This window comes from Astatotilapia calliptera, chromosome 4 (assembly GCF_964374335.1).
Source record: "Astatotilapia calliptera chromosome 4, fAstCal68.1, whole genome shotgun sequence".
NCBI lineage: Eukaryota > Metazoa > Chordata > Actinopteri > Cichliformes > Cichlidae > Astatotilapia > Astatotilapia calliptera.
The window spans coordinates 29,927,318-29,943,411 of record NC_137425.1 but is presented as its reverse complement, the minus strand read 5'-3'; the positions used below and the strand labels follow the sequence as shown (position 1 = coordinate 29,943,411).

Genomic DNA, 16,094 nt, shown 5'->3' with positions numbered 1-16,094 from the left:
CTCTTTTTTCTTTCTATTCCGTTTTGTCCTTCCTTTCCACACATCGAATCACGCCGCACCACGCGTCCCCTTGAGAGGTTGAAGGCCCATCTAGCAGAACGCTACCCCTTAATTTGAATCGCTGGCAGATTGATTTCTGAAGGGGTCAAACTGAAGTGAACGCGCTTCTTGAGGCCGTCGCTGTTAGGCTCAGCAGATAGCAGAGGCCCTGAGCTCGCATCGCGACCGGCGATCATTGGCAGTTCATTTGAAAAGCCTCGCGAACCGTTTCTTTTCGAGCTAAATTGTTTTGAAGCGCAACCGAGACAGTATCCATTAACCAGCGCGCCCCCTCAGTTCGCTTAATTCCCCCCCCCCCCCCCCTGTCTAACTGAAGGCCGTATTATTCATATTCCCACTGCAGTGTCTGTAGCCTGCACCTGGCAAACAAAGTACACATACACATACACTAACAATATCTCATTAAAAGGTATAGGTCCTAAACCACAGAAACACTTTATAACCGCAGAAACGTAGCTAAGAAACAATGCATAATACGTTCCAGGAACCAGAAATTATTCTCGTGGGCCTTTCTGTCACATATTAGCAACAACATTTATAATTTTCCTTGAGTAATACGGGACTCCATAGGCATCCTTGTTAAGTTAGCAACTCGATAATATTATATAACCTATCAAAAATTAAAGATCTGCCTTTCGAAAAAGCACACAAAAACGGGCTCTTTACAAATACTATGCGTAAAAGACGCACCGCAGCACGTTCGACGCACAACAGCAGCTGTTTAGGAAGCGTCGGATCTCGTGGTTGACAAACAGACGCAGAGTTGACACCAATGGTTGCATAAACTGAAGGAAAAAAAGAGCACAACACACAGGCTCATTCCAACACAAACACTCCCAAAGCGCTTGCAGTCAAAAACCCCACGGCCGTAAATGCTCTTACAGCGTGACCTCGCCAAATGCGGGGGGGCAATAAAAACATAAAACACCACAACACAAGGCAACAGAAGCCAAAGCAGAGAAAGAAAAGACAAAATTTAGTCTCAGGCCCTTACCTTTCTTACTTTTATCGACCCGTGAGCCATCTTCTGCTTCGTCGTGAGGGATTTCTGAATGGTTTGTTGGAGTTCTTTGGAGAGATTTTCTTCTTTCCAACGAGGAAGAAAAAAAAAGTTTTTCTTCTTCTTATGGCAGCATGTTTATGTAGAGTAAAAAATAGCTTGGGTGGAAAGGGGAGGCGTGTGTGTAAAGGAGGTGTGTGTGTGTGTGTGTGTGTGTGTGTGTGTGTGTGTGTGTGTGTGTGTGTGTGTGTGTGTGTGTGTGTGGGGGGGGGGGGGGGGGGGTGTCTTCGTAGTGTCTTCCAAGACGTCTCCTTTTTTCTCTTCTGTCCCTCTGGCAACCCCCCCAACCACCACCACCTCCAGAAGGGGTCTTGTGTGTGGCTGCCGGATGACAATAGAGAAGAAGAAAAGTAAAAGAACTGTTTAAAGAAGAACAAGTGATTAATGATTGTTTCTTGTATAATTTTCGCATTTTTCTTAAGGGGCCGTCCCCTCTGTCCTGTCCAGAAAATAATGGCGGTGAACATTTTTTTTTTCCACAGAGATTTGATATGTGTGCGGTGGGGGTTGGGCATCCTCACAAAAATCTGCTTGCTTTCACAGAAGCAGCAGAACGACCCGGCTGATAAATAAATAAATAAATAAATAAATAATAAGGATTTTTTGGTGTATTTTATTATGCAAAATTGTCAGCCTGCACGCAAATCATGGGGCTTTAGGTCGTCATTTAGGTCGTCATTGTGTGTGTGTGTGTGTGTGTGTGTGTGTGTGTGTGTGTGTGTGTGTGTGTGTGTGTGTGTGTGTGTGTGTGTGTGCGAATGTGTTCAGATTCCCAATATGGGACAACTGATGTGTGGCAGATATTACCACATTTGGACACAAATATCATATTATAAGGAGGGGTATACAGCCTCAGGGTGAAGGAGGCGATATTAAACCACTATTGTTCTCACAATATAGGAAGAAAATGTATGCTTACTTTTAACAACTGGAGATGCAGGCCTAATATCTTTGGATTAAATCACGTTGTTTAATATAGAAAAACAAAAGACGAGATTAAATGTTTCACTAATGACACAGTGAAATGTACGATTTTACTGTTTTGACTCGAGTGGGTGCCCGAGCACATCTAGGGGTACAGTTTAATTGGAGGTGGCTTTTTGCGCTGGAGAAACCTCTCATAAATGGGAAGAAAACAGATAAATGGGCAACGTGAGTCTGTGTGGCAAGAAGCCCAGGGAGAAATCAACCAACAAGTAATAGGGAATCTTCTCTGGGCCGAGGAATACGAGAGAACCAATTTGGGGGGCACACTTTTTTTGTTTAAAGTTCATCGAGAAGAATGCTATTTTCTCGTGCCCCCCTCCCTTTTCTCTATATTTTTCGATACCTGTTCTAACAAAAGAAAATGAAAATTAATACGGGAGCCGCGCCTTACAAAAGAAGCCATTCGTCTTGTTGATTATCTATTTGGTTGTCAGGGTTTGAGCTATGGTGCGGGCCCGTTCCCTTTTTGTAATATATATATATATATATATATATATATATATATATATATATATGTGTGTGTGTGTGTGTGTGTGTGTGTGTGTGTGTGTGTGTGTGTGTGTGCGGGCGGGCGCGCTCAGCAGTCCAGAAAACAACGAAAGGAGCAGAGAGAAAAAAAAACAGTGTGGTGCAAAAATTACACTCATTAGCACATTAAGAGACCACGAACCGAGAAACTAATTTTGTTCTTCAGAACTACACACAGAAAGGAAGAAGGGAGGGGAGCTGTCACCTATGGTGTGTCGGTCCGGTGCAAGCGCATCTGAGCAGCCGTTAAATTAACCGGAGGACGGCCGCGAAACGGAGGGACGGTTTGTGATTTAAAACGAGATTACAGGATGTAATGTACCAAGATCACTCACGGCCGGGACAGATTAATCATCGCAGGCTCTTGATTTCGAAAGACAGGTTGCTTTGCCTTTGCAGGAAAAACCAAATTTGAAATTGTATGAAACTGTTGTGTATGGAAGCATTTCTTCTACTACTCAAATCTGGGGAGGTAAGCAGAAACAGTAAAATTCAACAGGACTCCAACTGTTATTCCTAGAAAACCCATTTTACATATAGAAAATGGAAAAATAACAAGTAATAATAATAAGATAGAAAGGGTACGTTTTCAGTCATTTATTTAAATGTCTATGGACTATTTACAAATAAGAGGACGGAGCAACATACACATCGGGGGATGTAACACATGTTCACCAGCACCATTTCATCAATAACGATCGAAAGGGATCTTTGGAATGTTAAGAAAATGGCATCAGTGGAAAGAAATAACACTTTTAGAATAAAATATCTAAAAAGAGACACAAAGTGAAAGAATAAACGAGGAAGGGGCAAAGAGAAAATGAAGTGCGCGCGCATTTAATGCGCGGAGAAAGAACAAAGGGGCATCTAAAAAGAAATAAATCACTTTTCATGCAGAGGATACTTGTTTGTATGAATGTCTCTTTGCTGCACAGTTGTGGAATTGTCTTTTTAAATGTCCACAAGATTTTTTGTATGGCAGGTAATAATAATAATAATAATAATAATAATAATAATAATAATAATAATAATAATAATAATAATAATAATAATAATAATATATTTTCACACAATTTTAAAAATATAGGAGCTCAGAAAGCTTTCACTTCATTAAACGAGCGAAAAAAATTACATAAAAAAATAAACTTATCGATATCGTCCGATCCAGCGCGTATAGACAGAGACACAAACGCACGCGCGAGCACACTCTCTCTCTCTCACACACACACACACACACACACACACAGAAATGAGGTAATAGGTAGTACATCGTATAGTGCTGTGTTTCTGTCATCATTAAAGTATCTGTACCGGGATTTTGGTGTGATCATTAGTGTCTTTTGTAAGTTGATGGAAATTACTTAATTTCACTTTAATAACCCTGTTACACTGTTTGCTTGTATACAACATCATATTACGAAAAATCAACTGATCACAAAACGCTCATCGTCACTCTCAGCATCAACAACATTTTATATTTCAACACTAAATTCAAAAAGAACTAGAACTAAAAATGAAGAACTATAGTTCGCCGTTTAACAAAACAAAAGCACCAGTTTAAACAGCAAGACGGCAAACTGCCTGGTGTTACTTTGGATCATATCGTGGTTTGTATGTTAAAGTACTATAAGGACACATAGAGGTAAGCGAGCACGTGTGGCTTTTCTATGAGTGTGTATGGAGTGCAAGAATGCTTCACTTGACCAAAGGAGAGTTCAATATATTACACGTGCGCCTTAAGTGTGACAATGGGGGAGAGGGTGGTGGTGATGGTGTGTGTGTGTGTAGTAGTAGTAGTACGGATGTCGTAGGGAGTGGTGTATTGGGAAGAGCAGTTCACCCTTTTGCTATATACCCACAAAATAAACATTACAAACGGGGGCAGAATTTGGCATGAATAAAGATGAAAACGAGGATACATCTTTAAATTAAAAGAAGTCTTGAATAGTAAAGGAACAGGAAAAGAACCACACACGCGCTGGGAACAGTATCTTCAGCCTACCACCCTTTGGTCTGTCAGAGGGAAGGAGAGAGAAAGAGTTTGAAATAGAGAGAGAGAGATGGATAATAGAGAGAGAGGGGGGAGAGAGAGGATTATAAAAGGACGAGTACAGAGAGGAAGGCAAAGAAGGAAAGCGGGCGAAAGCAACGTTCTCTTAGTTCTTTCATCTTCTTCGGGTAGTTTTGATCATTTTCATATATAAAGGAAATCTCCCTTGCCATCCCTTTTTACATCATAAGGTCATATTATTGTGAGAAACATCAGCGCAGATCAGGGCCAGAACGGCGGCTATGACATCTCTCTCTCCCCCCATACCAAAAACATTCCGGCCCAAAGTGCAGGTTCCGGTGGTTGCAAGCGTGTCAGGCCCGTCTTTTCAGTGTGGGATTCAGGGAGCAAAGGGGGAAGGACAAATTGCCTGCATCAGACAAACAGCCAAAGAATGGGCTATAGTGGTCCGGAAGAACGGCTCTGGGATCCGGCTAGAGCCTGGGAGTTTGTATTGTTGCTGCCTGTTCCAGAGCGGACCTTGGTGTTGGGCATCTTGTGGTCCTTTTTCCATTTCATCCTCCGGTTCTGGAACCAGATTTTGATCTGCCGTTCCGACAGACACAGCGTATGCGCAATCTCCACCCTGCGCCTTCGCGTCAAGTACCGGTTGTAGTGGAACTCCTTCTCGAGCTCTAGAACCTGCTGGCGCGTGTAGGCCGTTCGCGAGCGCTTCGGCTCACCCCCAGTGTAGTTTGAACTTACTGTAGAGAAATAATAACAATGAACGTTATAGCATTAACATGTAATAATAATAATAATAATAATAACAACAATAACAACAATAATAATAATAATAATAATAATAATAATAATAATAATAATAATAATAATAATAATAATAATAATAATAATAATAATAATAATAATAATAATAATAATAATAATAATAATGCGTTTGGATCTACAAAATGGGACATGACTGCAGCCCCTTTCATCCTTTCCTGTCAAACGCCGAGCTTACAGCCTGGCTGGTTTATTTTACAGTGTCTCCTTTGAGGAGGAGATTATATTTTGAAACGTGTTGTCAGGTGTCATTCTGGGCCCTGCGGTGGTGGGAATCCTGGCAATACTGCCAGCTTGCAATTGATGTCCAAATGTTGTGATGTAAGCTTGAAAAGCGGCGCTGTACTGACACGTCTGCGCAACGTACGACCGGCATTGCAATACAGGATCATGGCAAGCAGCAGGGCCAATTGCAGCGTCCCTTTCAGCATGTTATGCGAGAGATTGTAGCATCGTCTATTACTTGGTGTTTAGGAATAAAAGGTGGTGGTACAGCAACGTTTGCGGTAGGGGTGAAGGGGTGGGTAATATGTACGACAGTCACTGACAGATTAGGTAATGATTCAACAAATTTCAAAAACTGCAACATACGGTTTTTACGCAGCCAGCAAACAGAGAAAGCAGAGAGAGAGAATGAAAATGAAAGAAACAAAGCTTTCTTCTTCTTCTTTCTTGTCAAGTATACAGCGAAGCGGAGTGAGTGCATTACGGTGCAAAAGTGACTCCGCTTATCCCAGTATGCAGCAAGTATGTTAAAGCATCACAGATAAACTATAATAGACTGCAGCTATTCGGTCTTGCATTAGTGTTTTACGACCGGATCCATAAACATGAATATTTCAGCTGCTATAAAACTTTCCCTCCCATGGAACAACGACTGGGGAAGGAAGGCTAGACAGAGTAAAGTACACCGTTTATACAACCCGGCCACTTAAAATCAAATTATCACAGCATAAAAGCTAACTTATGGGCTCGGTCTGAGTTGTCATAAGGCGACGAATTAGAGCCGACGAGCGAGAGATCGGACTTCAAAAGGCACCTCAGCGAAGAGGTGTAATAAAAATTTATGGAGGGTGTAATTATATTGGCTCCGCAAACAGACGATCGTAAATCTCGACCCAAAGGCTACTCTCCTACTACTCCTAAGGAAAAAACGGGGGAGCTTTTCACGGTGGAAACCTAGCTGACTATACACGGGCACAAAGAAAAAGAGAGGGGGGGGGGGGGGGGGGGGAGAAACAAGTTTGTATGCTTCTCTTACCGATGTTTACATGAACTTTCTTCATCCACGGGTACACTACGGGGTCCTTACGAGTGCTTGTTGGGGAAGAACTGCTTTGGCTGTGGGGTGTTTGACCGCAAGACGGAGGTGGAGGCGGGCTCGGTGTCACGGAATCACAGCGGTGGCTCTGCTCCGGGAGTGGAGTGGTCTGCAGTCCGGTCGGGGCGACGACATGACCTCGTGGGGACATCACCACCGAAGCGGTCTGCGATCCACGCTGGCACTGTGTGTATGGAGGCTCGGCTCGCTGCTGCTGGCTGTGGTTCTGGTGCGGGTGGTGCTGATGGTGGTGGTAAAGAGAGTCCGGCTGGAAGGGAGCAGGCTCCTCTCTCTGGGAGCTGTAATAATCCGGAGAGTGACTGGGCAAATAGTCACTCTGTGAGTATTCCTCGCAAGGTGGAAACTTGGGGTCCACATAGTTGGAGTTGATCAAATAGGAGCTCATGGCCATTAATTTCTGTCTTTTTGTGGAACTGCACCTACTTGGAAAATATATAACTAAAATTTATATCTCATCCCTTTACTCTTCGGTTATTCCTGTTCCGTTGAACCCTCCTACTTTTCTGTCAAGTGAACAAAGTTAAGACACCACGTGACTACAGTCGGCCAATGGCGCACATCCAGAAGGAACCCCGGATAAGGAAATAGGATTAAGGATAAACACGGCCCCAGCACGCGCACTATTATATGCCCTCAGTTCGTGGGCGCTCAATACTTTTCCCGTCTCTCTCCATATGTCTCCTCTTTATATCTCTCCACCTCAGCAGACGGAGAATTATAAAATTAACAAAGTGCGTCACTGACGATAAAAAATCCACTCTGCTTTGCTTTGACAAAGTCGAGCAAAAGAGTACGGCGCAGATGAAGAGTAACCCCCCCCCCCCCCCCCCCCCCACGACACACACACACACACACGAAGTCACGCACACACACGCCCCACGCCGCATTGCAACTGAACCCTCTCTGCTTCTGACGCGTCCGATTGGAACTTTAAATAGACAAATGCAGAGGAAAAAGCAACAGAAAGAAAGTGCTGGGTAGATTTAAAGTTGATGTGTGTGTTTGGATGTGCTTTTTTTTCCCTGCTCTTCGCTAATCGCTAATAACGAGAATTGGAGAGTGGCCCGGCTCTTCTATTGCGCCGCCACCCAGCAGCAGCACTGTGTCAGAGATAAATTTGGCTTGTTTGGGATCGATAGAAAATTCATCAACTAATTCAGGTTACATACCTCCTAAATCACCGGCAGACCTTTGCATTAGAGACGGGACCAACCACCCCCTAAAAAAAGAATAGAGAAAAAACTTGCTCCTACAGGCTTCCATTCAACATTTCACATTTTTAACTGGCCTCGCATAATAATTCTGCCTGGACCGGGATCGCATGAATAAACAGGACTTGTTTCCACGCACTTCCTAATATCAACTTCCGTGGCATATTGAGTCCACGCACTCCATGCGTTTGCCCTTGAGCTGTTACTGAACAGAGGTACGACGCTCTTTGTTTTGGAACCCATCTTGCCAACTTTGACCATCTCACACAAGCTGCCACAGACTTTGAGAGTTGTGTTTCCTCGTGTCAGATACTGACCCAGTGTCATGTAGCACAGTCTCAATCTCTGCTTGGTGTCGCTTCTTTTTACTTTAACAAAACAGCGAAAAACAAAGGTTTTTACTTGCAGACAAGGGAAGCACGTTCCAGCATGCACCACTGATAAATCTGATTATTCTCTATAACTACCTTTTGCACAGAATTGCTTTTTCTATAATCATCAGCATCAAAACGTGGCAAAACACATTTAAAGCAAAAGAAAACACAAATTATGCGTTCGGTAGATTGGAGAAGTTGCAGTCCGCTTTCGCTGGTGTTATACGATAAAAGGTTCATGCTCAGACCCGCACACAAACACGGGAATGATGATGTAGATGTCAAAGTCCTTTGTTTCGAGAAAATTGACCGTCTCGACCCCCCCCCCCCCCCCCACCCCCTTACGCCTTCTCGAATGAACAGTGAAGCAGGCAGCATCATTTTTCAACAAGAAATAAAAAGTCCAATTCAGCCCGGAGTTGGGATTGAAGACAGCAAAGCGTTCTGATGACCAGAATAAATAACAGTTGAGTTTTATCACCGAACAGACACAAGTGGTTTAAAATGCACATCTGTATTTATGTGTCCAAATGCATTTTGAAAATTACAAAACTCCCCTTTCCTTTCTTTCTTTTTCCCCCCTCTTTTTTAAACGAACGAATTTTATAAAAATCTAACTGAACAAAAGCTGTACCAGCCAGGAACCGTAGCTGAAGGCCTCTCCTCATTGTATTGGATCCTTCGACGCCGTTGTGTATAAATCCACTATATACTCCCCTAGAAGCGAATTTGTGATTTTATTAATGATTTTTACACAAATCCGGATCTACAGGGTAGATATAGAAGACATTGACTGACAGTGACGGTGTGGGGGCGCATATCTACGCCGTCCACAGGATTTTATTGCTTAGAGAAATTCCCGTGTGTTGCCACTATAGGAAAATTCCATTCGTCAGTACTATCTCTGACCCGTGACCCTCTCACCGCGGGTGGGGAGTTGGCAGATGAAGTTATGAAGTTATAATACTTTCACGCTTCCTGTAACTCGACGGTGTCCAAAAAAGCAAAGAAACAAAAAAAGAAGAAGAAGGAAACCCAAAACCAAACAAGAAATATTATATATATATATATATATATATATATATATATATATATATATATATATATATATATATATATATATATATATATATATATATATATATATGAATGAAGTCGTGAGATAAGGTATAAGTGGTCGGAGCAAGCAATATAGGTGGGCTCCAGTACTGAAATTTCACTGTGGAGCTGCAAGCATAAATATGGCCTACAAAAACAAAAGAGGCCTTACTTGTTTTTAATGGAATGTGCGTTAAATGACTGCACACACACATATATATATTCATCAACTACATTTTTTGGTAAATAAATGCTAATTCTTTTTCTTTTTCTTTTGACTTTGAAATTAAAAAAAGTTTGATTGAATCTCAAGATATTCATGAACTCTACAAAAGTAACTCAAATAAAATTTAATTAGAATTAAAGTTCTAATTAGTCACAAAAGGGGGAAAAGAGGAAAAGAAAGAAAAAAAGAAGAAGAAAAAAGATCCTGGCATCTCCAACTGTGCAGCAACTAAAAGAATGAAAACAAATTAATGAAGAAAAGACAAATCACTTGGCACAGGGAAACACGGTCCTATCAGAAATAGTTCTGAGCATCTGACTGAAGAATGAATGGAGTGGTGAATAAATGGATGATTGTCCGTTCACTGTACTAAATGAATTGCAGTCAGTCTTCAAAAGTCTGATTTAAATGAATCAAAAAAATGATCTAATCAGCCACCATAGAGAGGATTGTATAGGGAGGACCTATTTTTATGTCTTCATATATGTATATATATATATATATAAAAAAAACACCCATCACGCCCCTGCGGGCGGTTTATCCTTCAAGCTCGGGTCCTCTACCAGAGGCCTGGGAGCTATATATATATATATATATATATATATATATATATATATATATATATATATATATATTTGTGTGTGTGTGTGTGTGTGTGTGTGTGTGTGTGTGTGTGTGTGTTGTATTGTATTTATTGTAAATGGTAAACCGTTGCAACTGTGACAATTACAAAATAACATTATTTAAATTGTAGGTATTTACCCATGAACCACAACTAATCTTCCTATGATATCCCAGCAATCAGTTCCTATAAATAAATCATAAATAGATCATAAATAAACAATTTAAATGCAATTTATAAAGGAGTGGCATGCTGTTCTCGGTCACATGTTTGTCCTGATATAGTGATATTTTCTGTCACGCTGCTCCCACGTAGGTTTTGTGACTCTAACGCTCGTTGTGCAGCTAATTAAAACAACTGAAATAAGTAACTTATTTATTTATGATCTATTTATGATTTATTTAAAGGAACTGATCGCTGTGATATGATAGAAAGATTAGTTATGGTTTATGGGTAAATACCTACAGTTTAAATAATGTTATTTTGTAATTATCACAGTTACTACGGTTTACCATTTACAATAAATACAATAAATATATAACATAAAGTATATGTATTACTACATAGAAATGAAATACAGAATATCTATCTATCTATCTATCTATCTATCTATCTATCTATCTATCTATCTATCTATCTATCTATCTATCTATCTATCTATCTATCTATCTATCTATCTATCTATCTATCTATCTATCTATCTATCTATCTATCTATCTATCTATCTATCTATCTATCTATGTGTGTTTCTTTGTAACCTTGACCTGTCTCTATGCTTTGCAGGTCATCTCAGGTATCGATCAAGGTGTGTTAAGTCTGACTGGGGCACTTCCCTTCCCTCTGTCAAGTCTGTCAGCAGTAGCCATTCAGTAGACGGGCGGCCCATTGTTTGGGGCTACAGGTAAAGGTCAGTGTGCGTAGCACAGATCCAGACACACTCACAGGTATTAAGATACAAGGAGACAAAAGCAAAGCGATCTTGTTGCCAGAAAAGAGTCTTATGATCTAGACATCATGCTATGCAATAGTAGCAAAACATGATAAGGATCCGTCTCGCCTATTTTACTAGTTGTAAAATACACTGATTTGATCTTACAGTTTAGATAAACATTATAAATCCTCACCTGTCGGAGGCTAAGGGCCACTTCACTAGCTGCGGCACTCCCATCTGAAACAACCAGACAGTCCTGTTTTCAGTCCACAAGCGAAAATACTTAATTTAGTGCTACACAGTCAAACAATTAAAAAGTCATGGTGTCTCTCTAAGCTATAGCATGTAAACGTAATATCAGCGCATATTTCAAGCGGGAGAGTGGAGCTAAAGGAGGACAGCACGCAGTAGTGCGAAATAAAGAGAATGGAAAAGGTCAGCGATTTGCATTTCAGCATGTGAGTTTTATTGCGGGTCAATTCCTTTTACAGCTGAAACACCACATAGGCTCAAGTGGTAGCTCAAGAAGTTAGGGGTGAAATGAAAAGCAATAAAATATTCAGGGAGCAGGAGAATAAATACGTTTAAAAGCCGCCCCCATTACAATTTACGACTTTCAAATGTCTTCGTCTCAGAAGCCCACAATCTCAGCTACCGCTGAAAGCTGTTAAGAGCACCTGTCGCACAATGCTTGTAGTTAACAGTAAACTGGGATTAAATTCTTATTTGAAACAGAGTTATGTAAACGGACACTAAAGTATGAGTTCACATTGAAGGGATAGCAATAGTGAGATTTCACAGTAGAGACAGATGAAAAAGTCTTGTAGGCTATACTTGTGTTAGAAGTACAAAATCGTGCGCTTCGTATACAATACTATCCTAGCAGAAAACTGCTATTTTGAAAGGGTTTTTTTTAATTTACTTTAATTTATTTATGGTTTGTTTTTTTTTACATTTTTAAACTACTAAGAACTTTCCCACAACACAAGGTCTTATATGGTTTAAGTCTGGTAAGAGAAAACTAGAGGGAACATACTGAAGGGTTAAACGGCCCTATTATGTGCAGCGACCGGACTTGTCAGTGTTCTGAAATATTACCGAGGCGAAAAAGCTACAGGGACAACGACGAAGAAGAGAAATGTGCTTTACTTCTTTGTGCAGTTTGAAAAATAAATTGAGCTCCATTCCCCTGGTTATTGTCATGCAAATTAACGGACAGAGAGGGAAAAATGAAGCGTTGCAGCACGTCCCTCCCTGTGGCAAGTATTCGTCTGGAGAGAAAAATAAATTAATTAATTTAAAAAAAAAAAAAAAAAAAAAAATATATATATATATATATATCCATCCATCCATTTTCATCCGCTTTGTGCGGGACCGGGTCGCGGGGGCAGCAGCCTATATATATATATATATATATATATATATATATATATATATATATATATATATATATATATATATATATATATATATATATATATATATATATATATATATATATATATATATATATATTTATTATGTGGAGACTGGACGCTCGTCTGTGAGAGTAAAAGATAATTTCACAAACTGACGGTAGGTACAACTGAATAGTGCTAAAAGAACAAGATAAGCGAAGTGGGTTGAGCCAGAGCAAATATAATTATTTCCCTCACATTTCCAAAACATCGCTTCTTCTTCCCCTGATACAGCGAAATCATAAGCCTTCTCAATACTCAACATACTAAAAAGACAAATAATAATAATAATAATAATAATAATAATAATAATAATAATAATAATAATAATAATTTAGACTAACACATAAAGCTTGCAGTAACTTAGGCTACTTTTTTGTCCTATTAGTAGCATATGATATAGGACCAGGAATAGCTTCTCTGTACAGACAGAGAAGCAGAAAAGAAACAAAAGAAACAAATTATTCGTTTTATCCGAATACAAGCTCACAACCCAACACCCAGAGGAAGAGAGAAACAGGCGGTCAGTAACATACACCTGAAAAACTGTGGCATTTATCGGCCCAAGCTTCATATACCACGTGGTCGTAGGAAACAACATATGAAAAAAACTGCAGCGATGCTAATGGTGAATCAAAATAACTCACATGCATCTGTAGTAGGGTGCAAGGCCTTCACCCTATCTATCTATCTATCTATCTATCTATCTATCTATCTATCTATCTATCTATCTATCTATCTATCTATCTATCTATCTATCTATCTATCTATCTATCTATCTATCTATCTATCTATCTATCTATCTATCTATCTGGTTGAGAAGAGTAAAAACTGTGCTTCTTGGATATGTAAAACCTCAGTCACCCTAAATTGTATAATAAAATGCACTCTCAAGTAGGATAGATCCAAGCTTAATTAGGCTAGCAAATTAATAGCCTGGGTATTGAAAGGAAATGTAGCTCTCACAGATGAAACACACAGTTCATGTCCCCGCAGTGTGACGTGCACAGCCTCCAACAGTCCGAAAATATGAATTGATAAGGTCACTATATCGTAAAAAAAATTCTTGCGAAGGGTGAGTAGGGTGGGGGGAGGGGAGGGGGGGGGAGAAGGGTGGCAGTGATTGAAGGTAAGGAGGGGGTTTTGCACCAACTCTTACACGTGGTCTTCCCCTCTTCCCTGTGGGCAAAGCACCTGCCACACAAATACACGGTGCGAGTAAAATGCGGGCATACACATATGCAGATGAGGCAGCTTGTTCTTCTACAGCGCGATTTGTACTCACTCTTCTGAAGCTCGCGGATCCTCCTTTCCGTTCTAGCGTCGTCACGTTAAGCTCAACCATTTTTTTATGTTATCATTATCTTCTTCTTCTTTACATCTGCAATAATTCGGCAGCTGCGTTCCACGTTTTTTCCCTCCGTACTGCGAAGCCTCCCTCCTAATTCAGCTTTCACACCTCAGTCTCCCTTTTCTCTCTCTCGCTCTTTCCTCTCTTTCGACGCCACAGATGTTTTTGACCTCTTCGAAAAAGAAAAAAAGTCCTTGTCGCTCACGAGCGTGCCGGCACACGGGCAGAGATAGACCCTGTGGTGAGAGTAAACAAGGATCTGTCAGACCAGCACGGTTCACAATCCGTGCCTAAATGCGGTGATAGTGTTAGAGCAAGGGCCAGTGTAATGGCGACAATCCAGCGCAAACAACGGCAAAGCTTCACCCTGCGACATCACAGCCAAGCGCTAAAAATGTTCAGTGATAAAGCACTCTTCTTTCCCCCATCACCGGTGGCCGTTCCCCGTGTTTTCCGGTCCTACGGGGAGCTGTTTGGGGCTGAGAGAGCGCGAGAGCAGGGCTTCTGTGAAGACTGTGGGCTCTTTAAGGCATTAAGTGTTGTGTGCGTGTGCATGAACTCAAGTTTTCAAATTAATCTGCCAGTTTGGCACACTCTTTGTTTAACGGGCGAGGCGTGTCACCCCGCGTCCCCGGTACGCATTTTAATATTGGTGAGACGCGCTGACCTCCCGTTCACCCCGAGCAAAGCCAAGCCTCTCCCTCTCTTTCTCACTCTCCCACTCCCTCCCCTTTCCCCACCCTTTCTTCTGCCATTTCCACCTCTCTTCCACTCCTTTCTGTGCCTCATCCCCTCTTTCTGTCTTTCTTCTCCTCCTCTCTCTCTGTCATACTAAATTGAGTTGGAGTCATTAATTCGAAGAAAAATGGCCAGTACATGTGGAGGAAGAAGGGGCTCTCTCTCTCTCTCTCAAACACACACACACACACACACACACACACACACACACACACACACACACACACACACACACACACACACACACACACACACACACACACACACACACACACACACACACAGTCTTTTCTTCCAGGATCATTTCTCCTTTTCCTTTTGTTGCATAGATATAAATAGTGCACGGTGTCATGTGGACCCAGATCGTATAACGACACCGCCTCTTCGGAGAGTTGTAAAAGAATATTTTGTCCAAACAAATGCAGTGCACTGTAGCGGGGTTCGTATAAACAGATGCTTGTATTGTGCTCAACGGTCTTGGAACCTGCGGACATGGGTATCAGGTGGATTTATGTTGATATTATTACGCTCTGCAAACCGCCAATAGATTCTTATCGAGTTCACTGCAGCCACATGTCCACAGAGCGCTTAAATTTGAAAATTTTTATCGGTAGAATGTAGGTTTCTGTTCGGTACCTGTTCAGTTTGGGTTATATTTTCGTATGTATCTGGATAGATAAGGACCAAGGCAAAGAAACTGGTACTTATAGACGGGCAAATGGGGAAGCTAGATTATTAAAACCGTTCTGCTATAGGCAGACAGGCGCGTGGGCTGCGACATACACTGAATTAATGAGGTGAACTCTGGATGAACCCAGAGAAACGCAACATTTTTGAACTGAGTTATTCCCCCATTACCTTCGGAGGATGTGCGTATGTGTACTGGTGGAAAAGACGAAAAGTCAGCCTGTTTTATGCCAAAGTTGATTCATTGTTTATTCTTTAATTTATTGAGAAAATCAGCTGTTCCAAGAGTCCAAATCCTTTCCCTCTCTACACTGCCCTGTTCTAAGAGAAAAGGTTCAGTTTAAGATTACTTCTAATCATCATCTTTAAGGTTAAATTTATTAGATTATGAGAAATGATTGAGCAGCATCTCCCGAGTTGGACGAATATCCGAATGTAACACTGCAACAATTATTAAATTTCCCTAGATTTTCTATAACAACTTTAGTTCATTTTATATTATTATTATTGCTGTTATTATTAGCAGCACCGGAAAGAAAGAATGAGAAAATGAAAAAGACGTGTGGGGGAAATCCAAGCAAACGGT

General features: G+C 40.9%; 2 protein-coding genes across 6 annotated transcripts in view; both read right to left on the bottom strand.

Annotated features, from left to right (window-relative positions):
* The window catches only part of hoxb3a (homeobox B3a), a 79,505-nt gene that overhangs the window by 36,365 nt on the left and 27,046 nt on the right, over positions 1-16,094 (bottom strand). For 2 of the 5 annotated variants that reach the window (XM_080301036.1, XM_080301038.1), the window contains exons 2-3: positions 11,469-11,512; positions 1,055-1,441 (exon numbers count right to left, since the gene is read on the bottom strand). The gene's annotated coding sequence lies outside the window, so the exon portion shown is untranslated. Of the gene's footprint in view, positions 1-1,054; positions 1,442-11,468; positions 11,513-14,017; positions 14,635-16,094 lie in introns of those variants that run through there. The other 3 variants (XM_080301035.1, XM_080301034.1, XM_026165918.2) reach the window with 3 other exon arrangements.
* Positions 3,218-7,607, bottom strand: hoxb4a (homeobox B4a). Its single transcript, XM_026165932.2, has 2 exons — positions 6,733-7,607; positions 3,218-5,389 (listed from the first exon to the last, which is right to left on the bottom strand). The coding sequence occupies exons 1-2, from the start codon at positions 7,202-7,204 to the stop codon at positions 5,085-5,087; spliced, it is 777 nt and encodes a 258-aa protein (XP_026021717.1). The 5' UTR covers positions 7,205-7,607; the 3' UTR covers positions 3,218-5,084.